At 36.4% G+C, this 24312-nt stretch overlaps 1 protein-coding gene across 2 annotated transcripts in view; it reads left to right on the top strand.

The window, feature by feature from the left end:
* The window catches only part of frem2a (FRAS1 related extracellular matrix 2a), a 65358-nt gene that overhangs the window by 5386 nt on the left and 35660 nt on the right, over window positions 1-24312 (top strand). For both annotated transcript variants that reach the window (XM_084400625.1, XM_084400624.1), the window contains exons 2-4: window positions 1693-1782; window positions 11878-12024; window positions 17340-17570. In XM_084400625.1, coding sequence (XP_084256751.1) covers window positions 1693-1782; window positions 11878-12024; window positions 17340-17570 — 468 coding nt within the window. The remainder of the gene's footprint in view (window positions 1-1692; window positions 1783-11877; window positions 12025-17339; window positions 17571-24312) is intronic.

The following is a 24312-nucleotide window of genomic DNA, read 5'->3' as shown; positions in this document are numbered from 1 at the left end:
AGTACAGGCTGTAAGATGTGTCTGTCTCTTAGCCTTCGGCTTAAATTCTTGATGAGACAACTAGAGCGTTCACACATCTCCTTTCAATTATTAAGTTCTCATACTTTGGCCTTCTAACGTCCCTGTAGTGACTGACTATTGTTTGAAAAAAGAGTTACTGGTTGGAGGCAAAGCACATTTTAAATAGTTAAAAGTGAAGTATGTAATTTCTGTGCCGCTAGCCATAACAAACTATGTCAAGGGGTTTGCAAACTTATTAACACAACTGTTAATAAGTTTGCAAACCCCTTGCCATATTATCTGTAACAAGTTTAGCTTTTTTTTAAGGGAAAAAAACTCAAACAAACCAAAACATAGGCTATATGAGGGATGAAATCTTGTCATTGTAAAAAAGTAACATTTTATATAATCATTTAAATTTTATATCTAAAATTATAATTGTATACATAAAAAGCTTCATCAGCATTTTTTTTTTTGCAAAAGGGTTTATAAACTAAGGTTGCTTTGAAAATTTGATCATATCACCATAATAATTATATAATCAATGTAATAATTTTGGCTTAACCATGAAAATACATAAATGAGTGTCTTTTTAAATGTTTTAAAAGCTTTGCATAATGCAAACAGGGTAGTCTCCAAACCTATCAAACTCTATGCAAATTTGCAAATATTTTAATCACCTACTCTGGCTTTTCAATTTGAAAAACGTCCTTTTGCACATCCTTGTAGTGCCTTTTAGCCAGAATAATCATTTTCCCTGATCAGCAAAGGTTCATGACCTCTAACAGCTAAAGCATAAACGCTCCACTTCAAACATGAGTGTCAAGTGAAAAGATGCGAAATCCATGTCAGACTAACTTAGTCTGAAATGTGTCCCAGACATCGGAAGAGGGCAGAAGTGCGAAAACGAGAGGGAGAAACCTGGCAAACCTGACTTGACCTCATCAATACGAGCAGTGAAGCAGAAGGGACAATCACTTCTCTTTATTTACTTTGCCCTTTCCCCATATTCTTCTACCACTTGCTCTTTGGCATTCGCTAAATATTTCACAATCAATGAGAGTGTGCGCTGGTGATGAAAGTAGACATTTTATTTTCAATATGAAAAGCGGTTTCATCCATGCATAAAGAATCATGGGTTTACATTTTTATGAGGCTTCTTCCTCTAATATAAATAATTTAAAGTAGTGGGTCAGAGCAAAAGGAACAGAGAGCCATGTTGTTCATGGTACACTGTAACTTAACCACTGTGTATCAGTGCAGATGTGGTGAAGGGGTCTAATTTAGTAGATGGGGCAGACCAGATGTAAGGAAGTCTTAAGCTGGAATCCTGTGTTTAAAATTCTTGTTCTCACCTGTCATTAACAGCTTGTCACCTGTTTTGCTGATTGTTTTGTGACTTCCTCCCGGCTGCTTTGGTGAAAATCCTCACCTGGATTTATTAAAACTTAAAAAGCCTTTTATCTCAGATGTGTTTTGCAAAACCAAGAATGCCTTTTGCATTAAAATGAAGATATTTGTAAGTTGAGCGGCTTATAGAATGATTTGATCTTTGAGCATTTCACTCCAGGGTCTGCAGATCATAAAATATGAGGGTTTCATAGATTGTTTTGGTCTATTTTCTTCTGAATGAATAATACATTACATTTGTGAGGTTTAATCTTACAGTTTTGTGTTTTTCTATGTTTTCAGCTGACATGGATGATCTTAAGATCTGCTATATCCTGAAGGATGAGAAAAATGCCACCAGTGACCTCTTTAGTTTCACCGTGGAGGACAATGGTAAGTCCTAAAAAATCGGCATTAGAAAATAAATGCACCAGTTTTTTAGGCTTTTTAATGATTTAATTATGCATTTAGAATTATTAATTAATGCATTTAGCCATATAAAGTGAGGAATGATACTGCACTAATTATTTGAATTCATGAATGATATAATGTGCTCTGATTTTAGGTGTCATTGCATACGGAATAGCATAGATGATTAATTGTGAATGTTTAGACCCGAGAGGTATATTCAGATATGTAGCATTCAAATAGATTTTTTCTTTCCATGGTAGATGAACTGTCTGTGTGCAGCTTATTACAAGCTGTGCTACCTTTGACTGGTGAAAAAAAGAAAAAATTAAAATGAGTTTTTAGCACATCAAAGAAAAACTTAAAAGTGAGTGTGGGTTAGAATGACCCTAAGAACATATTTCAACAGGGTAGGATTAAATCTGGTGAGGCATAGGTAATCATGTATAAATTAGGTTGGACGTGATGATCCAGTCACTGTTACTGGATTCGCTTACAGCTAAAGACCTTGTTGCGATCGAGCTTGCGGCTAAAGACCTTGTTGCGGATACTGATGATTTGTGTTTTAGTTGGAAAGCCAAATATGTGATATGCACTTTACAAAGCACACTATAGGAGTGCCACGTTGAGTGTCTTTGTCAATGCCTCAGAAGGGCGCATCATGGATTGAAGGGTCTGCATACACACAACACAAAGGGCCGTTGGGTGCACTAGAGGCAAGATGACACATAATTAGAGCTTGTAGCCGGGATTTTAAGCCACACACCCCTTGTCTAGCTTACAATTACTTTAAGTATTAGAGGGTCTCTGGCATTGAAAAGAGTTGGGAAAATACAAGCTCAATAGAAAAACAGCTGGAGAACTGCATTATAAAGGCTTCATGTCTCTCTCATGCTCACAATCACCAGTTGTGTCATGAAACGATAATAATTAAAGTCTGCTTAGCATCTTCAAGTCAAGAGGCATTAACTGGTTGAAAGGATCGGTACATGGCTGCATTTTGTCTTTTTAGTCAGGATGTTAAATAGGGCTGTAACGATACACTCGTGTCACGATTTGATACAAATCGCGATACTGAAGTCACGATACAAATTATCACGATATTTTAATCCAAAGTAAAGAAGAGTATTTTTATTATTATTATTTTTATTATTACTTTGTTATGATTAAAATATTATTTTATTATAATCATGGACCCACAAATATCCTTCATTGCATTATTTTAAATTATAGGCAACATTATATATAGTTGTTTAATGTAGTAATGCCACTGAAACTAACTTTTTCCTCACGCAGTACTCACGCTCAATGCATTCATTCATTGGATCTCTTACACAGACTCTACCGGTGCTCGCCATGTCCCGCCTCTCCCGCTATTAATGCACAATCATATAAGAATAAACCATCTAAAATGCTTGGAATAATCATACTACTAAGTCTAAATGTGTTATGGTGATTTAAATTATGTTTGCCCTTTCACTTTGAGGGTTGCTGTTCCAGCGCATGTGCTTCAGATGATCAGTGCAATCAATCACAGTTCTAATCACAAGAAAGCTTGTCAAACTTACTATTCCCAAACTGTAAATGGTTAGGTTAGTTTCAAACATTTAAATTCTGCATTTACTCATTCACATGTTGTTTTCACACGTCACATAAGCATTTGAACATCCGTGTTTAAGTATGCTAATCATAGCATACTTAATATGCTACAGTATGCTATATAATATGCTTTGCTTGCTATGCTTGCTATAATATGCTATGCTTAATATGCTATACATATGTTAATCGTTGTAAATCTGTTAATCATAAATATCGTGTCTATTCAGAAGACTTGGATTTGGATTAGACCACTCGATTGATTATTTTACGATGCCTTTTTGACAGTTTTTGGATCTTTTAAGTTTTAGAGGAATGGACTTTAAATTGAGGGACATAAATGCGTTTGGAAGTTGAACGAAAATCTTATAGGTTTGAAACTACATGAGGGTGAGTAGCCTACATGATGACAGAATTTACATTTTTGGGTGATTTATACCTTATAAATACACTAAGCTGAGCCTTGGATAAAACTAAATCTATATCCAAATCATATAGTTTACATCAACGATACATATCGTCACATTTTTATATCACGATATCTAGATACAATGATATATCGTTACACAATGTTAAATGATTATCCGTTTTAATCGAATTAATTGCTTGGTGTGTAGTATAATTATAAAACTTTTATAGATATTTAAAAAAATATATATGATCATATATTTTATTTAATAATTTCTATTAAATCACAAAATCAGTTGAGTTTTTAGAATTGTTTTGGTTTATGTTTCAATTTGTTCCTTTAAGTTAACCCCCCATTTTGGGAGTGGTTGTCATTTGTCCTACTGTCAGTCATCTCTCAATTCAGGAAAGACTGAGAAGTAGGAACTCTTTGGTATGCAGCTGTGTTGGTGTCTGACCCCTGAGCCCAGTGGGTCATTACCGGTTTTGTTTCTGTGTATTCCTGGGGGATAGTTTCACTCCATTGGTGGCGGAGGCATTTATTTTATAGGAAAGATCCCAAGCAGTATGCATCTATTTTTACAGATGTATTTTTTGTACAAACACAAAAGGGCTCAGTTTAGCTGTTTTTATCATGAGGTGCCTCAAGGTTTTCTCCTAGGACCCTTTTTTCTACATTTGTGCAGTAATATACAGCTTCAGCTTGAAATTCAGTGATACAAACACTATGCCACATTATGCCTGACAAAGCTGGCCTAATTAGACTATCTTAGATTGTGCTTGTCCAAAGAGCCCAACAACCACAGCAAACATCATAAACCCCATTTTATGTCCAATTTGTGTTAAACAGCTGCATTTATATAATGCCCTCTGTTAGATTGCGACTTGCATATTTAGTACAAGTAGTATTCCAGAGGGGTTTAATTAATTGTTTTGTTTTTCAAAACGTTCTTTCCTTGCATACCCTATAATGATGATGATGAGCCTGCATGTTTTCCACATGCAGTTTAGAGGATCTTTTTAAGTTTGAGTTTAAAAAAGATTGTGGCCTTCCGAAGATATTTCTGGATGCACTTTTTGTGCTATGTAAACTGTCCATCAGAGTTTGGCCTAGATCATCTACTTTTTGTTTATCTTTGCCTCCGCCTCTTTTGCTCTGTACCAAAACCTTGTGAGCTGCCTCTGGAGACAACATTGTAAGGCATCAAAGGTGTGCTCCAAAAGTGAAAGCTGTTCCAAGATGTTGGCAACTTCATTATTCTGTCTCCTAAAGCCCTGTTCAAATTCACGGAGGTCGGCGAGTTGCTGGGCTGTTGGTTTCTGTTTGGTCTCTGAAATCACCAACTTTCATTGAAAATTAATGATATCTGGTTGTACTGTTGTTGCAAATAGTTGTCATTAATGTGCCTAAAGAAACGTAGTTTTAGCCAAATTTATCGCATGGATCCCTTATTGAAAAGGTAATCCAATAATGCAGTAAGTTCAGTGAAAAAATGTTGTAAAAGGTGGACAAGGCAATTAATAAATTAACTTTAATTCAATACTGAAACCGTATTGACAAACATTATATTTGTGCTATGTATTTTTATACCTAAAGAGTTGCGCTGTTAGCTTAGCAACATGCTAACTGCACACTCTATCGCTGAATCCGAAATCTGCTGTACACTAATTCGCCATCGCCGACTTTACTCCACTAATATTGTTTGCTTAAAGTAGTGAATAAAAACAAGTGAGCGAATTTGAACACTGCACCAGAAGTGCTGTGGACGCCATCTTCTGGAGAGACACGGGAGTTAATTTGCCGCTCAGTGAATGGGTATTCTCTAGCTGCTAGCCAATGAGCTTGCATCGGTTGTACACTCGTTATTGAGGTGCATTATGGGATTGAATGAGTGCACGCGATAATGGCCACTATGGTTTCAGACACCATTACAAACGGCTGTCTCCTCAAATAGTGCACTATAAGGGTATAGTAGGCGATTTCGGACATATTTAAGATGTTTTGCCTTCTGTTTTGTCAGTGATGCAGCTCATTAGGTTTTACAACAGAGCTAATAGGTGTTTAAACTGTTTTTAGTCACATAAACACCCTCTGACTGACACTAATAAATGCAGTTCTCCATTTAAATGATTTTGCAACTTGTGGCCCCCAAACTTAACGGTTAAAAGAGGACAGATTTATCAGTTACCCTTCCTTTGCAAAAGGTCATGACGGATAACACTCATTCTGAATCCTCTACCCCTCTCCCTGCAATCATGCCTCTGAGGCACAGATAGATATATGACAGGAACGACTGCAGGGACACACAGAGGCTACAAAGAACAGAGGGAAGCTTTACGTGACACATCATAGCTCTGGGATGTTTGGTTTTTTGCTGTTGGGCTGAGGGAATTATTTTTCAAAATTTTTTGATGTGAACTTACAGCAGTGTTCACTCTAAAGCAAAAATGCCATTATGTACCTAATTGTTTTTTTTTGTTTTTTTTTGGATCATTAAAAAGAAAGCTCGGTATATTTTCAACAGACCTGACCATCAACATCTGGTTGAGAAACGAGACGGTGCCTAATTTATGCCATTGTAAACCATTTTTCTGGAAACCGGTTTTGCAGACTGATTAGGTTGTTCCTAAAGCTCTGTTGTGTCTGGGTTTAAAAAAAAAAAAACCTCATTGCTGGCTCTGTTTTTCTTGTTGTGCACATTGTATTATGGAGATTTTTGCTGGGGATTTGTTGAACGTGGTCCAGTTCGCTGTATGAACAATAAAGAACAATGCTTTTTTTTAGCGTGGATGTAGATAACCATATGTTTGAGCCGTTTATTTTTTCTCCCATATCAAATTAACCAGAGATAATGTTAAAATGGGATGTTTTTGTAGCTCTGTTTCTCATTGTTGTCTAGACATAATATTGTGGATTCACATGTGGATTGGCAAGAGCTAGCATTGAATTTCCATTGAATGTTCTGGTGTTCTGTTTGGTTTTTTGGGGGTAGTGCAAGTATTTAGGGTCAGTTCAGATGTGGATTTCTGGTTTAACCTTAGACCTGCATGGCTGATTGATTCAACGACAAGACCACACCTGCAGGTATTCCTGCTTAAACATTTTGAAGTGCCATTGATCGAGTAGACAGGTGTCAGACCAATGTCAGACCAAAAGTCTGCTGTTCTTCAAACAACGTTCTTCTGAATAAGGTTAAGCAGGTCGTTGGCGAAGACAGATGGACAGAAGGGATTACTTGAGTGCATCCAGATAAGCTGTGACCTTCGCTGAAGAAAATGTACTGTGTTTGTGAACCTATTGTTTCAGTCTGAGCAGCCTAAAGACTCTGAACTGTCTATATTGCCTGTCCACATGTTCTTGTTGAATGTATCCAAGTTCTGCTAGACTAGCTCTGTCTTCTCAATCCAACCATAAAACAGTAAAGCAGACAGCCAAGACTTTGTGGCTGCAGCCAAGAGCCCATTGAGCTAGATGAGGAAAGGCTAGTAGGATCCGTGAAAAAAAGACCAACAAGCTGCAGCACAGTTTGAGCAAACATCCATCAGAATGAATGTGTTGATAATCTAGCTCATAGTTATGTTGAGATGTTTTCTACTCTTCGAAAAGGACCTTAATGCAAAAATTGCATTAATGACTGGATGTATTCTGTTCCTAATGTTTATGATCTGCATCAATGGTGCTTGTGAGGGAAGGCATAATACCTTGTCAGTGGCACACAACTGCTTAACCATAGATGTGCATGTAATCTTTGAATTAGTGTTATTTTTTAAATTAATCTTAGTCACTAAAATCTTAGCAATTTTAATTGTGTTTTTTTCATTTCTATTAAAATAGCTTGTATTTATTACTCAATATTTGTCAACATATACTACCAATCAAAAGTTTGGGGTCAGTATGAATATTTTTTTAAGAAATGAATATACTTTCATTGAGCAAAGATGTGTTAAATTGGTCAAAAGTAGCAGTAAAGACTTTCTATTTAAAATAAACGCTTTTTTCTTGAACTTTTTATTAATAAAAGAATCCAGTTAAAAATTGTATCACAGTTTCCACACAAATATTAAGCAGCACAACTGTTATCAACATTGATGGTAATAAGAAATGTTTCCTGAGCAGCAAATCAGCATATTAGAATGATTTCTGAAGGATCATGTGACACTGAAAAGTGAAGACTAAGGAAAATGAAAATAATGAAAATTCAGCTTTGCTATCACAGGAATAAATTACATTAAAAAATATATTCAAATTTAAATTAAATATATAAAAATATAAAAATATATTTAAAATATATAAAAATGTTATTTTATTTAAATTTTGAATAATATATATATATATATATATATATATATATATATATATATTTTTTTTTTTTTATACTTTAAAAAAAAAAATTTATTATAATAATATTCCACAATAATACTGTTTTTACTGTATTTTTGTCCAAATAAATGCAGTCTTGGTGAGCATAAGAGACTTTTGAATGTAGTTTGTTACGGAAAAAGCATATTCACAACGCAACTTGTACGTTTTAACTTGCACATATCTTGTATTATTTGATACAGTCATTTTCTTTTTAGATTTTTCTTATTCTAATTCAGTTATCAGATTAATTCTATAAACTACAGGTGAGGAAATCAATCTAGAAATATTAGTATGTGCAACAGATAAAATAGTTTTTGATAAACAGGCCTCAAATTACTTGTTTTTGACTTGTATGTTTAACTAAGTTTTGGGAGTGTGGAGCTCCTGAGGATTTGTTGATGTTGATGCTTTCAGCAAACCGATAATAAAAAGAAGGAATTGTGCCTTAAAGCACATAATACTCTACTATTCTCATTCATTCTCATGTTCAGATACAGTTTCCAACCCTGTTAAGATAAGACCTTTATAAATCACTAAAGTACGTATACCCTCGGGGGTCATCTCCATTTGACTTCTGTCTGACTTTATCCAGTCTTTTGGGAGGATTGAGATTTGTTTCTGATGAATTATTTGTGAGCTCTATTTTTAAAGTTTCTGGATAGAGTAAAGCTTCTCATGCACCAGGCACTGATTAGTTTAGCTTTTAATGAGCTATTCTGAGTGAATGTCAGCTGTTGTGCATGTCATGTCTTTCTAGGAAACTCTGTCTGAACTATCCGGCCTTTGAAACACTACTGTTTAATAAAGTCATTAGGGGCAAGTCATTTATTTTTGTGTGAGAAGCTTCATGGAGACTGTCAGTATCAGGGTTTGGACAAATCCACTGGGCTTCAAAGCAACTTGTCAGTAGGGTTTTCAGAGACAAAGCTAATGAGAGCATTGTTCAGCTTGACAACTGAACAAATACAAACACATTTTATATTCACATGTGTGATGCTATCCTTTTATAACTAAATAGTGTTTTTTTTTTGTTGTTGTTTTTTGTGGCCTCTACTGAGGCAAGAATCAATATTACTATTTCTTATATTTTAACGTTTTTCAAAACCCCAATATTAAACTCATTTATGCTACAGACATGACACCTTAAATATTTTATTATTATTTTTTATTTATTTATTTTTCTTAGACCTCATTTATTAACATAAATTTTGGCTAAACCTGACCGTCACCTTAATATACTGTGATACTTATTATTTAAATCCTTTGATACTAATATTTTTGATGACAAAAATATTATGCGATGGCTATATGATTGACAGCATCTTTTGCATCCCTAAAATCGGCAGAGGAGTTAACAATAGCAATTAGCATTACAGCTGGCATGTTGTTCACAGGCATCACTCACAGGTTTTTTTTTTTTTTAGAAAATGTACAAATCCACTAGATTTTTTTTCTTTCTAGTAACTGATGGTGTTTTGTTTGCTCAGCTCACTGACCTGAATGAACAAACTAAACCCACAGAATAATGAAGTCCTTGAGCTGAGAGCTTTTTCTTTCCTCGCAAATGGTCTTTGCAGACATTTAAACCACACCCTATCAATCACTTCTTCCCTAAACTGATAGAAGATGACAAGATGAAAGTAGAAGTGTCATTGCTGCTCTGATAACGTGCTGCATTAATACCTCTGCATTGACTGCAGAAATCATGGGAGCAATGTTTTCTGCCTTACAGTGGTATAATAAAACAAGACTGTAAATCAAATCAAACATTGTAACCTGTTAATAAGTGGTTATTATATATATATATATATATATATATATGTATATATATATATATATATATATATATATATATATATATATATATATATATATATATTATATATATATATGTATGTTTATTACAGCTTCCTTTTACCATTTACCTGCAATCTACATCTATATGTGGAGTCGAAATATGAATAGATAAGTCCTAACGGACACTGGACTCTTAATTATATGGACCACTATGATAATTCAATGAACCATGAGGCTTATGTTGCTAATCTTCATCAAATGTCAAATCTAATCACTTTAACATGTTAAATGGTTTATTTTCCTGCATTCTGAATTTGTATATGCTCTATATCATCTGCCTAACAGTTACCACCTTGCAACTGTACGTAATTACAGACTAATATTGAGTTAGAATTAGCAACGTCCATTTTTTTCCATTCATGACATCTCTCAGGCAAGGTTAGTGAGTGAGATATTAAGAGCCTGGGGTTAGCTTGAGGAAATCAAGTGAAACAAGCATTGAAAAGTCATGAATATACATGGTCTAGATAAATTGGGAATTTGTCTCTGATGTTTTCTGTGCACGTGAAGTGAATTATCAATATGCATGCAAACTCCAATACATGATGTAAATATAGATTAGAGATGTAGTTGGTCTGAAAGTATGTGTGCACTAAATGTGATAACTTTACACAGACGTTTGCCTTTGACACAGATTTAATCCTAGGCTTCATAATGCATGAAGTCTAAACTCTTTGTTCTTGGGTATTCGTATAATATATCCATTTTTAATGTATTGGAGCAGACCGCCTTTGGGAAGTGCGGTTCGACTGGGGCCGGGGGTACCATGGTAATAATCATGGTATCAATTTATATTTAAACTACATGAAGATGGTGATTGAGAGGTACAGCTGGATGATACATTTAATGCGAGATACACCAAGAATTGTGAAACCAAGCATGTGAAGTGCGAAGTCAGCATGCACAAGATATAAATATTACATTGTCTGTTCTTCACTGAACTACATTCTTTTTCTATTTAAACAAACCATTATTTTTAGTGTGCATGGGTAAAAGACCGCTGCTAAGGCAATCTGGGGCAAGTACCTGAGTGTAGAGACATTGTGGGTGATCAAAGTATAAAGATTTTCATTTTCTGTTTAAAATAACAAAGATTATGCTACATGGATCCTGTACATTGTGCTGTTTTTATGCTATAAAACCCAAATGGTTTACATGTAAGATGTAGCATATGAGAGAGTTGTTTCCCATGAACCCCTTAAGTAAACACAACTGGTGGTGTGCACATTATGTTTGCATTATAATCTCTAATTAATCCCCTCTGAGTCCATTATGAGGGTCATATTCATAAGGTATTAGTAGGAACACAGAACTCCACTGAAAAACTCAGCAGATTTCCACAGATTCGTAATGACCTAAAGTAGAACACATCTCTACCTGGACTAATATTTTTTTTTTTATATATATTTACAAAAATATTTTATAGAGCTCCTAAAGAGTCCTAAAACCCATTTTTTTTACTTTCAATAGTTTTTTTTTTTAATTGGTATTTGGTAAATTCCTGAAATGGGGTCTGTGGTTAACACAAGCTTAAGATATAAAAAAAAAAAAAAAAAAAATCAGCTACATAAAATACATCAGTAATAGTGTAAACATCCATCACGTAAACTCGTCTACTTATTAGTCTGCTTTTACAGCCTCATTGTGTTTATTATCATGCTCAAACCTTTCAATTTGTATAGCATTTAAATGATTGAAAGAGTCGTCGGTGGTGACACTGAAGGGAATCAGTGTAATGGTAACTTCAGGGTAGGCCTAAAAATTCCTGCATCACTGCAGCACTCTTTTTAATTTCATAATGCTTTCAGCTGCCAATAATAGTGCCTCGCTGTACACATTCTGTCTGTTATTTTCAGGAGGGAACAAATTGAAGAACCAGCAGTTTCGTCTAAACTGGGCTTGGATTTCTCTGGAGAAGCCGAAATATGTGGTGGATGAGCAGGATAAAGTTCTCGAGGTGATCCTTAGACGTCGAGGTTTTCTGGGTGAAACGTCTTTTGTTGGTGAGTATCAGAGCACTGGGTTCAATTCAATTCACATTTATTAGTATAGCGCTTTTCACAATACATAGTTTCAAAGCAGCTTTACAGAAAATGCATGCGTCTACATTACAGTTTAGAGTGATCTGTTATCAGAGGTGACTGTGTCCAAGTAATGTATTTCAGAAATGTACATATACAAATCACACAGTTAGCAAACAATGTATTAATTTATGGCAGAAACAATGAGCACATTGAAGGAATGATTAGAGTTGTGAACGTAATGATTATAATATATAGACATTTTTGCATTGGATCATTCTTTATTTGATTCTCTACCAGCAAAATACTTTATTTCACACATTTTTCCTTCTCCATCACCTTTTTTTTTTTGTTGCCGCAAAAACATTATTATCCAGAATTGATTAAACTTGACAAGAAGTCACCAGTACAAGCGTTAGAAGTGAATCATTAGCATTCAGAGTGAGAGCTGTTATTACTTAAGCTTATCAACGGGAAGCTGTTAGAGATGTTTTTCTAAGTAGTTTTGGCTTCTTTGTGTCTGAGATGAAAGCCCTCGCTCTCTGACATCCATAGAACAGTCTGAAATTTTTTTTGAGTGTACACCTGCTTATCTTGCCCTGCACCGGGCTCAGCACAGCCCTACATGTGGTCAGTATCCATTAAACCAAGAGTCTTTGTTTACGCTGCTTCGGATTTGTGGTTTGTGTGTGTTGGCTTTGAGGGATGTTGAGGTTAAAAATAGGGAACGTGAAAGTGGAGAGCAGAAGGCAACAAGAGAGATGAGAAGGAAGGGAGCAGATAGAAAAGATGGATATGGGGTGTTAATAATAAGGGTTTTATGCAGGGAAATGAAAATGAGTGATCTAGCAAGGTTTTTTTCCTTTCATTCCACTGAAATGCGACTTGTGTTTTTAAACTCAAATGTGTTATGTGTGATTGGCCCCATAGGCTTCATTTTCTGTCGCCATTGCTAATTTTGTCACTACCACTCTATAAAGCAGTTACAGTGGGTACGGAAAGTATTCAGACCCCCTTAAATTTTTCACTCTTTGTTATATTGCAGCCATTTGCTAAAATCATTTAAGTTCATTTTTTTTCCTCATTATTGTACACACAGCACCCCACATTGACAGAAAAACACAGAATTGTTGAAATTTTTGCACATTTATTAAAAAAGAAAAACTGAAATATCACATGGTCCTAAGTATTCAGACCCTTTGCTGTGACACTCATATATTTAACTCAGGTGCTGTCCATTTCTTCTGATCATCCTTGAGATGGTTCTACACCTTCATTTGAGTCCAGCTGTGTTTGATTATACTGACTGGACTTGATTAGGAAAGCCACACACCTGTCTATATAAGACCTTACAGCTCACAGTGCATGTCAGAGCAAATGAGAATCATGAGGTCAAAGGAACTGCCTGAAGAGCTCAGAGACAGAATTGTGGCAAGGCACAGATCTGGCCAAGGTTACAAAAAAATTTCTGCTGCACTTAAGGTTCCTAAGAGCACAGTGGCCTCCATAATCCTTAAATGGAAGACGTTTGGGACGACCAGAACCCTTCCTAGAGCTGGCCGTCCGGCCAAACTGAGCTATCGGGGGAGAAGAGCCTTGGTGAGAGAGGTAAAGAAGAACCCAAAGATCACTGTGGCTGAGCTCCAGAGATGCAGTCGGGAGATGGGAGAAAGTTGTAGTAAGTCAACCATCACTGCATCCATCCACCAGTCGGGGCTTTATGGCAGAGTGGCCTGACGGAAGCCTCTCCTCAGTGCAAGACACATGAAAGCACACCTGAAGGACTCCAAGATGGTGATAAATAAGATTCTCTGGTCTGATGAGGCCAAGATAGAACTTTTTGGCCTTAATTCTAAGCGGTATGTGTGGAGAAAACCAGGCACTGCTCATCACCTGTCCAATACAGTCTCAACAGTGAAGCATGGTGGTGGCAGCATCATGCTGTGGGGGTGTTTTTCAGCTGCAGGGACAGGACGACTGGTTGCAATCGAGGGAAAGATGAATGCGGCCAAGTACAGGGATATCCTGGACGAAAACCTTCTCCAGAGTGCTCTGGACCTCAGACTGGGCCGAAGGTTCACCTTCCAACAAGACAATGACCCTAAGCACACAACTAAAATAACGAAGGAGTGGCTTCACAACAACTCCGTGACTGTTCTTGAATGGCCCAGCCAGAGCCCTGACTTAAACCCAATTGAGCATCTCTGGAGAGACCTGAAAATGGCTGTCCACCAACGTTTACCATCCAACCTGACAGAACTGGAGAGGATCTGCAAGGAGGAATGGCAGAGGATACCCAAATCCAGGTGTGAAAAACTTGTTGCATCTTTCCCAAAAAGACTCATGGCTGTATTAGATCAAAAGGGTGCTTCTACTAAATACTGAGAAAAGGGTCTGAATACTTAGGACCATGTGATATTTCAGTTTTTCTTTTTTAATAAATGTGCAAAAATGCCAACAATTCTGTGTTTTTCTGTCAATATGGGGTGCTGTGTGTACAATAATGAGGAAAAAAAATGACCTTAAATGATTTTAGCAAATGGCTGCAATATAACAAAGAGTGAAAAATTTAAGGGGGTCTGAATACTTTCCGTACCCACTGTACCAAAGAGATGTGTGTAATACAGAAGAATCATCTTGTGTAGTTGAGACAGCATTTTTGGTCATTTAAAATAAAATGTATATTATGTTACATTAAAACCTGGAACTATGGAAGTTGCATTTACCTTTTTTGTGTGTGAAAAGTGAAGTTGGATGGAAAGTTGGCTTCCATATAGAAGTTCTTATAGTGAAATATTTGAATATACGCTATATCAAAAGGTTTGGGTCAGTTTTTTTTTTTTTTTTTAAAGAAGTGAGATAAAAAAGAAGTGAGAAGTGAGATATTTGTAAAGAAGTGAGATAAGTGAGAAGTGAGATATTTGCAGAATGAAAGGAGAGGTAGAAGAGACAAAGCAGGAGAAGAAGAAGAAGTGAAGAGTAAAATTAGAGCAACAAATATACATTCAGGAAACGTACAGCCTCTTAAACTTATGTTTTGGTCTAAAAAGAAAAGACCACACAGACCGTAGTTTTATTAAATAAAACTATTTTGGACCGCAAGAATGCTTGCTTCAAATCACTGTCTAACAGAAGAAACAAAACACAAACGGGTTTCGAACAACATTAGCGAGAGAAAATTATGCCTATTTTCGGATGAACCATCCTTGTAACAGCAAAAGTGTGATAGTCTTAGTGCTCTTTCTCTGTGCTCTTTGGAGCCTGGCGCTCCGATCTCTGCCAAACATCATCCCCCCTCAACAGAGCTTTCTACTTTTTCACACCCGCCTGCCTCTGTCCTTTTCTCCTTTTCCTCACGTCTCTCGTCCTATGCCGCTTGTTGTGGGGAGAATGGGCCCCCCTGTTGTTAGAGAAATGGAATTGAAAGTGAACTCTCTCGCTCTCGTTCTCTTTTTATTGTATTCGCCTTATATCTTTCAATCAATTTCTGTCTTTCTGTGCTTTCTTGGAAAGATTTTTTCACATGGTTGGGTGGAACATTTGAAGGTTTTTGTTCCTTCTGAAGTTGTAGCTGAATGCTGCAGCTAAAAAAATAAAAAACTTTAATGGTCACTTAAAGGAACATCAGTTTCACGGCCCCTCTAGTGTAACTGAAATAAAATGATTTTATTACAAAAAATCAAATGCAATTCTTTAGTCCTTGTATTTTTAATAACTTATATTTACTAGGGCTGGGGAAAAAATCTATTCATCTAATTATCACGATTTTTTTATTATTATTCCAGAATATATATTAATATTAATTAATAATAATAATAATAATATTCATAGTAAATTTATTTATTTTTTTATTTCAGCAGAGGGCGATAAGTGTTGAATCAGTGAGTATTACATGACATCATATCTCTTATTGATGGATACGAGATAGTGAAAAATGGCGGACGGAGAGACATCGACTGATATATGAATTGCACTATCATGTATAATGTTTACTTTAATGTATATAAAGTGTATCATTCAACTTTTCTCCATGGTCTAAAGTTGAAAAAGCAAAAAAAAAAAAAAAAGTATCTCAATACATAGCAATATCAAATTACCCTGGTAATCCAGAGTTCTCGCGAGAGATTTAGGTCTGGATTTCCAGGCTAATATCAAATCACAATACTTGCAGAATCACAATGTTTAAAAATCACTATGCATATCGTATCGGCACACAAGTATCGTGATAGTATCGAATCAGGGGATATGTATATCGTCCCTGTCCTATATTTACTATTGAAATATCTATATTGAAATAACTTCTCACTTGTGATGTTTCTAATTTCTTAATGGGATGGTTGTACCAGTTCAAAATATATAAAGTATCAGCCATCATTTCTGCACTAAATGGAAGAATAGTCTGCGAAAAATATGTCTGTGTATCAATAACTGCTCCAATCAGTGGTAATTGTTCACAGCTTTTTGTTGTAGTCATACATTTTTAGTCACAAATATTCATTAAATTTAGTCAATATTTTGTCATGAATAGTTGAGTTACATTTACTTGTATTTACAATGGCATTTAGCTGACCAAAATAGCATTTTAGATGACAATGTGCAAAGAAAATAAAGTGTAAAACTCTAACAAAGCATGTACATTTTTGATGCTTATCATGTTTCTAGTTGGTCAATATATAAAAAATCTATATTCATAATTAGATCCCTAAATCTACAATCTTTTTCTACTACCGGTATTTTGCTTTTCTTGTCATGTTGTAGCTTAAGTGTTATGGATTGAAGAGCAGGATCATCCAGCATTGATCTGAAAGACTGCGGTGATTTAATTCCTCACATCTGTTTGGGAGGTTCTGGCAGACGGATCCCTGACAGTGTCTCTGCTTGATGTATCAGAGATCAAAAGCTTCCGGGCAGGTTCACTTCAGGTTTTCCCACTGTGTGGGAATCCCATCACAGCTTCATTCCTCTGTTACAGTAGAGAGGAAGTTGAGTGTACATGCTGTACTTCAGTTCAACATGTTCCTTGATTTTGTTCCTACATCTTAGTCTTGAAGCATCAGACACCAACAGACATGTGGCTTTTTAAAACTTCTATACATAGTGCATATCTTTCTGCACTGTTGTGCGCGATCTTTATAAATCTGGGAAATGCAGACCTTAGCTAATCCCAGCTCATAAATTTTGGAATAAGCTTCTTTGAGTAGATCATTCTCGAAGTCTTGAATTGTGACACATCTGGAGGCTGGAGATAGGAAGTCAGGAAAAGTTTGTCAAAGTTGTTGAATTTGTGCTGTTTTTAGGGATTGGTACTCTGGATGGCAGTGCCGAGAAGGGCAAGGATTTCCTGGGAAAATCTCAGAAGCAGGTACAGTTTAACCCCGGCCAGACCACAGCCACATGGAGAGTGAGGGTTCTCTCTGATGGGAAATACGAGCAGTCCGAGACGTTCCAGATTGTCCTGACTGAGCCGGTGATGAGTGTTTTGGAGTCACCAGCAATAGCCACAGTTGAGATCGTGGATCCAGGTGATGGTAAGTCCAACAAAAGTTGACCAAACTAAGATTTAGTTTAAAATTTCAAACCTACCAGAACTATAAACTTTATTGCAGCTGAAAAGCTATTTCTGCACCACTGAGCACTACAGAACAGTACAAACAAGTATTAGAATCTAAATGTTTTTCATTTTGGTACATTCTGAGCAGAAACTGTGTTCTTATGTTCTGGCTCCAACCTTTACAAATGGTAACCAATTAGAATGAATAAAAGATCAGTTAATGGTCTTTTTTTTTTTTACTGGAATTAAAATGCTGATAAGCATTCAAATGTGATGAAAAGCCCATGTGAGCTAAGGTGATTTACAACCACTGTTCAAAAGGTGTCAGTAAGATTTTTAAATGATCTCATATAATCAGTTTGTGTCTGAAAAGCCAATGCGCATCAGATAAAATGTAATGTATACTTTAAGATTGTATATGTTTTTGAAAGTCTCTATGGTCACCAAACCTTTATTTATTTGACCAAAAATGCAGTAAAAACAGTAACATTGTGAATAAATAACTATTTTAAACTCACATCATTGGTTGAGTCAGTATGCTACTGTTGTCAGGCTGCTCAAACAAAGACAGAGCAATGTTTTAAAAGTGACCCAGTGTTTACACCTTTTTTGGGTAAATCAGGTGTAAACTTGAAAAATGGATTACTTATGGTTGTCTTTGCATATTAAGCTGGGATATAACTATTTTATAATTGTAATTTTATAAAAAAAGAAAAAAAAATTAAGAAATTAATACTTTTATTCAGCAAGGATCCATTAAATTGATTGAAAGTGACAGTAAAGACATTTATAGTATTACAAAAGATTTCTATTTCAAATAAACACTGTTCTTTTGAACTTTTATTCATCAGAAATTTTCGAAAAAATTATGGTTTTCAGCATTGATAATATTAAGAAATGTTTCTTGAGCATCAAATCATCACATTAGAATGATTTCTGAAGGATCATGTGACACTGAAGACTGAAGGAATGATGCTGAAAATTCAGCTTTGCAATCACATTTACACAATTACAATAGAAAACAGTTGTTTTTTAAAAAACTTAATTTTTGATCAAATAAATAAAGCCTTGGTGAGCATAAGAGGCTTTCAAAAACATAAAAAAAATCTTACCGACCCCAAACTTGTGACCACAAGTGTATATTACATTCTATCTAATGTGAATTGGCTTTTCAGACACAAACTTATCCAATGATTAATTGAGATCAGTTCTTTTTTCAGACACATTTAATTCTTCAAAAATATCTCCGTTTCAGCCGCTCAATATACTGAACCACCATTACATCTAGCAAAGAAGTGGGTGAGTCAGAGGTAGGCAGGATGTTCAAGAGACCGAAAGAAATAAAACAGCAAAGCTTCTAAAAACATCCCAGGCTATTTTATAATTGTTTTTGTTCAATGTTGCAGATTAAACACATGCATTATCTCCATATTGCAGATGCTTTTTTCTGTCTTTCAGTAGACCTCAATTATCATAGCATTTGATATCTCTTCCTACCTGCGAGCTTTCAGCGCACCCCCGCATGTCCGCGGCCCTTCTTTTCATCTCGAATTCTCCACACAGCTCTGTCTTGCGTCTCGTCGATTAATGTAAATTGTCGACAGGTGTTTGAGAAAGGTTTGACAGGTCTGCACTCTGTAATTAAACCATTCGCATTGGAAAGTTAGTTGCAGATTTCAAAGGGTCATTTCTGAGGGGGCGATGCACTCTGCGAGGACCCAAACAGAGATGGCGTAATAACATCAGAAAGCCGTCGTGAATAAACCTGTCATCAAAAACACTTTTTACACAAGCTTTTTTTTTTTATCTCCAAGCAGCTCTTGTTACAAAATACGTCTGTTTTTTTAGCCGAGAGCCGTGGCTGAATCATTTGCCTGTTCATCATCACGACATCATCTCTTATTCTCACAATTACGGGCGTATTTAAATGTGTGGCTTGAATAACCGGAGGCTTACATTGTTTTATTCTGTGTGTTTTTGTCTTTATCGCCTCCTCAGGGTCCCTGGATAATTAAAATTTTCATCTGTAATCCCAAACGCTGCGATAGTTTCCATCTAAATGTTACTTAAACCTCGCTATCTTTGCAAAAGTTATTTCTCCTTAGAAAAAAAGAAAGAAAACTCTGCTGCTTCCCCAGTGAGCTAATTATCAGTCTTATGGTGGGGTTTGTTTGCTGAGGCTGATGCCCCATGGGAGGCTTGACGTGACAGAGTCTGGCTGCTCTTTTTAATGGCGAGAGGGAGGGGAGGATGGGGCGGTCGGCATGCTGCGGTCCTATTGCTCCATGTGCAGTTTTTTTCCTTTCAGGTTAATTATCCTTTTAGCTTGTGTGCGTGTGTGGCAGTGTGAGGTCAGGCATTAATATTTGAATGCGAGAGGGAGGTGGTTTTCTTCCGACGGGGCCTTCGGAGACCTGTCTGACCCAGTTGCCACAGAGTCGTTCACACATGATGGCTTACAACGACCCGCTGGCTCAGACAAAAGCGTGCATCTGGAGTCACATCTGTGACAGGAATGGCTGTGATGTGACAAGCTTCCTACTTTACAGCCAGAACCTTTCACTGCTTATTAGCGTAAAGAGCCATTAAGGAAGAGGAGAGGCTACTGCATTACTGCAACTTTGCTTTCTGGTTTTATTAGATCTTATGTTGAGAAGTGGTTTGTTGAAAGTTAAAATGGTTTTATCTTTTCCTGCTGGATTACTGAAATACTTTTTTGTTTTGAAGATCATGTGACTTGAAAAGGTCAAACAAACCACAATGCAAAAAATACTTTTCTAAATAAGTATTAAAACTATAGATCTTTAAAACAAGATGCATTTTCCTGAAGCAAAACTGCATAGGAGATTTAGGGCCCTATTTTAACCATCTAAGCGCATGGTCTAAAGCGAGTGCACTTTATCAAAAGTGGATTCGGACACACCCTAGTTTAAAGACGGGAATAATGGTTGGCGCGCCCAGCGCTTGGTCTAAAGTGGTTGTCCCTATTCTCTTAATGTGTAATGGGTGTGTTAATAAACCAAAGTGTAATTTCCCATTCCCTTTAAAAGCCAGTTGCGCTCGCGCCATGGAGGATTCGCTAATTACATGGCGGAATTTGCAAACAGTTAGTCCAGAGAGGAAACGGATCTGCTCGTGCGCAAGGTTAAAGAGCGCAAGCAGACCGTCTACGGGACAAGCCGGATTCCACCATATCTCTATGTACACAATAATAATCTTTTACATTGTAATCCTTTTATTTTTCATTTCTGGCATGTTTGTGTGCTGCTGCACATCCCTGTGTGTGTAATAAGCAAAGTGTATGCGCGTTGTGCACCCGCTTATAGGCGCATATTACTAATGCGCCCTTTAAATAACAAAAACAAAAAAAATACTGCACCATTGACTTTAGACCTGGGGTGCTTCTCAATATCCCTCCTCGTTTCCTCGCTCCTCCGTCCTCCATCCAATGACCCGGAAACCGATCAAGCTCAGCCATCTTGAATGACATCTCAAATTCTCTAATTGCAGGAGGTGAGGATTGAGGAGTGAGGAGGCTTCCAGAGGAGTCATGAGCGAGGATACACAGGTGTATCCTTTGCGGAAGTGTTTTATCAACTAAACGTGACGCACGTATAAATTCTCCTTCCCCTTCACATTGGTCACAATCATTTGAATTTATACTTTACCTTTGCAGTTTATATAAACCACACATCTCACATATTTCAACTGCGTATCTTGCTTTATGATTATTTATTCTGAATTTCTTAAATAACCAAACTAAAACAACATAAGGGCCGATCCTTTGAGCGCTGCTGATGGCACTGTGAAGTGACGCTCGAGTGATCAAGTATTCCAGTGTATAAATAAGCTTTTCTTCGATTCCTCCGTCCTCCTTTTCTTTCCTTGCAGCCTTCCCTCGCATCCTACAGGGGGTGGAGCTGAGACGCGAGGAAAAGAAGTGAGGAAAGAAAATGAGGATGCAAAAATAAGAATTGATAAGCACCACAGGTTTCAGTTGGTCAATTGTGCAGTCCATTTCAGTTGCCTCAAAATAGCAACGCTCCAACAATGCACCTGAACACACCTCGTTTTCAGACCAGCACGCCCATGGGCGCACAGATGGGCCCAAATGCATTTGCTATTTAAACCACGCGGCGCAGGATGTGAAAAGGATAACTGCGTGGGGCTGAAACTACCAAAAAGCACTTGTCGCGCCACATTGCGCCATGTGTATGATAGGGCGAAGGAAGGAAGGAAGGAAGGAAGGAAGGAAGGAAGGAAGGAAGGAAGGAAGGAAGGAAGGAAGGAAGGAAGGAAGGAAGGAAGGAAGGAAGGAAGGAAGGAAGGAAGGAAGGAAGGAAGGAAGGAAGGAAGGAAGGAAGGAAGGAAGGAAGGAAGGAAGGAAGGAAGGAAGGAAGGAAGGAAGGAACCTAATGCAATATATACATTTGTGTGTTCATTCAAAGTGAGTATAGAAAAGTACTGCAATACTTTTTCAGTTATGTAATCTAATCTTTAATCTGTTATGATTGACACGTACATAATTCAAATAAATCCTATCTATACCATGCTATTCTGTCAATCAAAAGTAATTTGACCGCCTATCTGCAGAGGACTCAACCAAGAACTGAATATAAATGTAGAGGATTTTACTTTCTAATCGGTCTTGTTTTTGTTCCTTACAAAACAAGGTCATTATTTTGGCCCCTGATGCATGAGTGTTTCCTATGTGAGTGAGGGTAAGACACATTTTCTCTTAATACATAAGCCTTATACCTGAGAGGCTACATACATTTGCCTCATTGTTATTCTTTTCTTAGAGCCAGTGTTTGAGTCTTGAGGGCTGTAAGATTCATTCTTTTATCAGCAGAGCCGTCACTCAGTCTGCTCAAAACTCAGAGACCGAAGAGAGAACAATGTTTTGGTTTTGCAGAGGATATTTTGTTCTGAAATTCACAATGTCATATGGCTGAAAAAATCTGGGGTGGATAAATTGTTACACAATATAGTAATTATTGTCTTTCTCTCTTTTTTTTTTTTCATTTTAAACAAATGGGGAGAATAGATGATTGACATTTTCTGAAATACCTGTCAATCAGAGGATCAAACTACAGGTTTGAATCTTTTTCAACCCTGTTATCATGTCTAAATACAGAATAATGCCTTTGATTTGATGTTGCATTCTATTGATATGCATGGTAACACTTTACTTGAAGGGGTGTGCATAAGACTGACATGACACCTTCATAATCATGACATGGTAGATGTCATAAATATGAAGGAGGTCTTATGCATGTTTATGACAACTGTCATTAAGTGTCATTCGCTCAATTATGACATTTTTAATGCAAATATGACATTGTTTGAGATGTCTTTGTTATGACAACTTGACATAAACCAATACATCATAACCAGTCAGTGTCTTTGTCATGACAACTTGACATTACCAAGACAACATAAATTGTCATAAACATGACATAGCAGATGAATTATCAAACTTCAGAAACCACTTAGCTTTATGGGTTAGCATTTCATTAAACTGTTAGGTGGTTGGTTTTGACATTGGCTGTCATGAAGCCATTATAACACTGTCATGAATGTTTTTCTTGACCTCAAGTACAGTGGTACAAATTTAATTTGTCATTAAAATGTTATAATGGCTTCATGACAGCCAATGTCAAAACCAACCACATGACAGTTTAATGAAATGTTAACCCATAAAGCTAAGTGGTTTCTTAAGTTTGATAATTAATCTGCTATGTCATGTTTAGGACATATTTATGACAGGTTGTGTTGTCTTAGTAATGTCAAGTTGTCATAACAAAGACATCTCACACAATGTCATATTTGCATTAAAAATGTCATAATTGAGCGAATGACACTTAATGACAGTTGTCATAAACATGCATAAGACCTCCTTCATATTTATGACATGTGTCATGTCATGATTATGACGGTGTCATGTCAGTCTTATGCACACCCCTTCAAGTAAAGTGTTACCATATGCATTAAATAAACATGGAAAAGTAAAGAGACCCAATTAAAAAAATATATTTGAAAAAAAGATGTCGGAATTTGTAACAGAGTTGCACGTAACGGGTTGCAACAAATTTAGCCTAAATTAAGTTGCAATTCAGTTCGGGTCAGCTAGTTTTAGACCAAATATAGTTGGCTTATAAAAAATAAAACTTTTTTTAATAATAAGTTGAGTAACAGAGTTGAGTATCAATTTGTGTAAAAATGTTAAACATTTGATTTGTTCACAACTAGCCCATTAAGTATTTATCACACAACATTTGTGAATATAATATTTTTTAAAAAGTCCTGGTACACCAAATTCTACTGTATTTATTGTATGTTATCATTCAAAGCTGTCACTGAAAATGCATCTGTCTAAATGTGTTGTTTTCTTCACTCTCTTTCCCTCCATTTTACCTATTACTTGTACAGCTAGTTGCTCTATTTTTCACCTCCACTCTCCCTCGGTGACAAAAGACCACTTGTAGACTTCATTGGAAATGTTTGCAAAGGATCATGTATAATTGCATAGAAGGATCTGGGGCATGACAGGCCATGCAAAGAGGGATCTTCTTTTTTTTATTACTATTGGTCCCTGTGCGCCTCTGTTTCAAAAAGGCTTTCACTAGTTCTCTTCACTAGTCTTTTCTATAGATTTGTCTCTGGCTAGAGTTTTTTCTTTTCTTTTCTCCATCAGTTCAGTGTGCTATTAAAAAAAA

This window comes from Rutilus rutilus (genome assembly GCF_951802725.1).
Source record: "Rutilus rutilus genome assembly, chromosome: 25".
NCBI classification, from domain to species: Eukaryota; Metazoa; Chordata; class Actinopteri; order Cypriniformes; family Leuciscidae; genus Rutilus; species Rutilus rutilus.
This window is presented reverse-complemented; position numbering and strand designations above follow the sequence as displayed.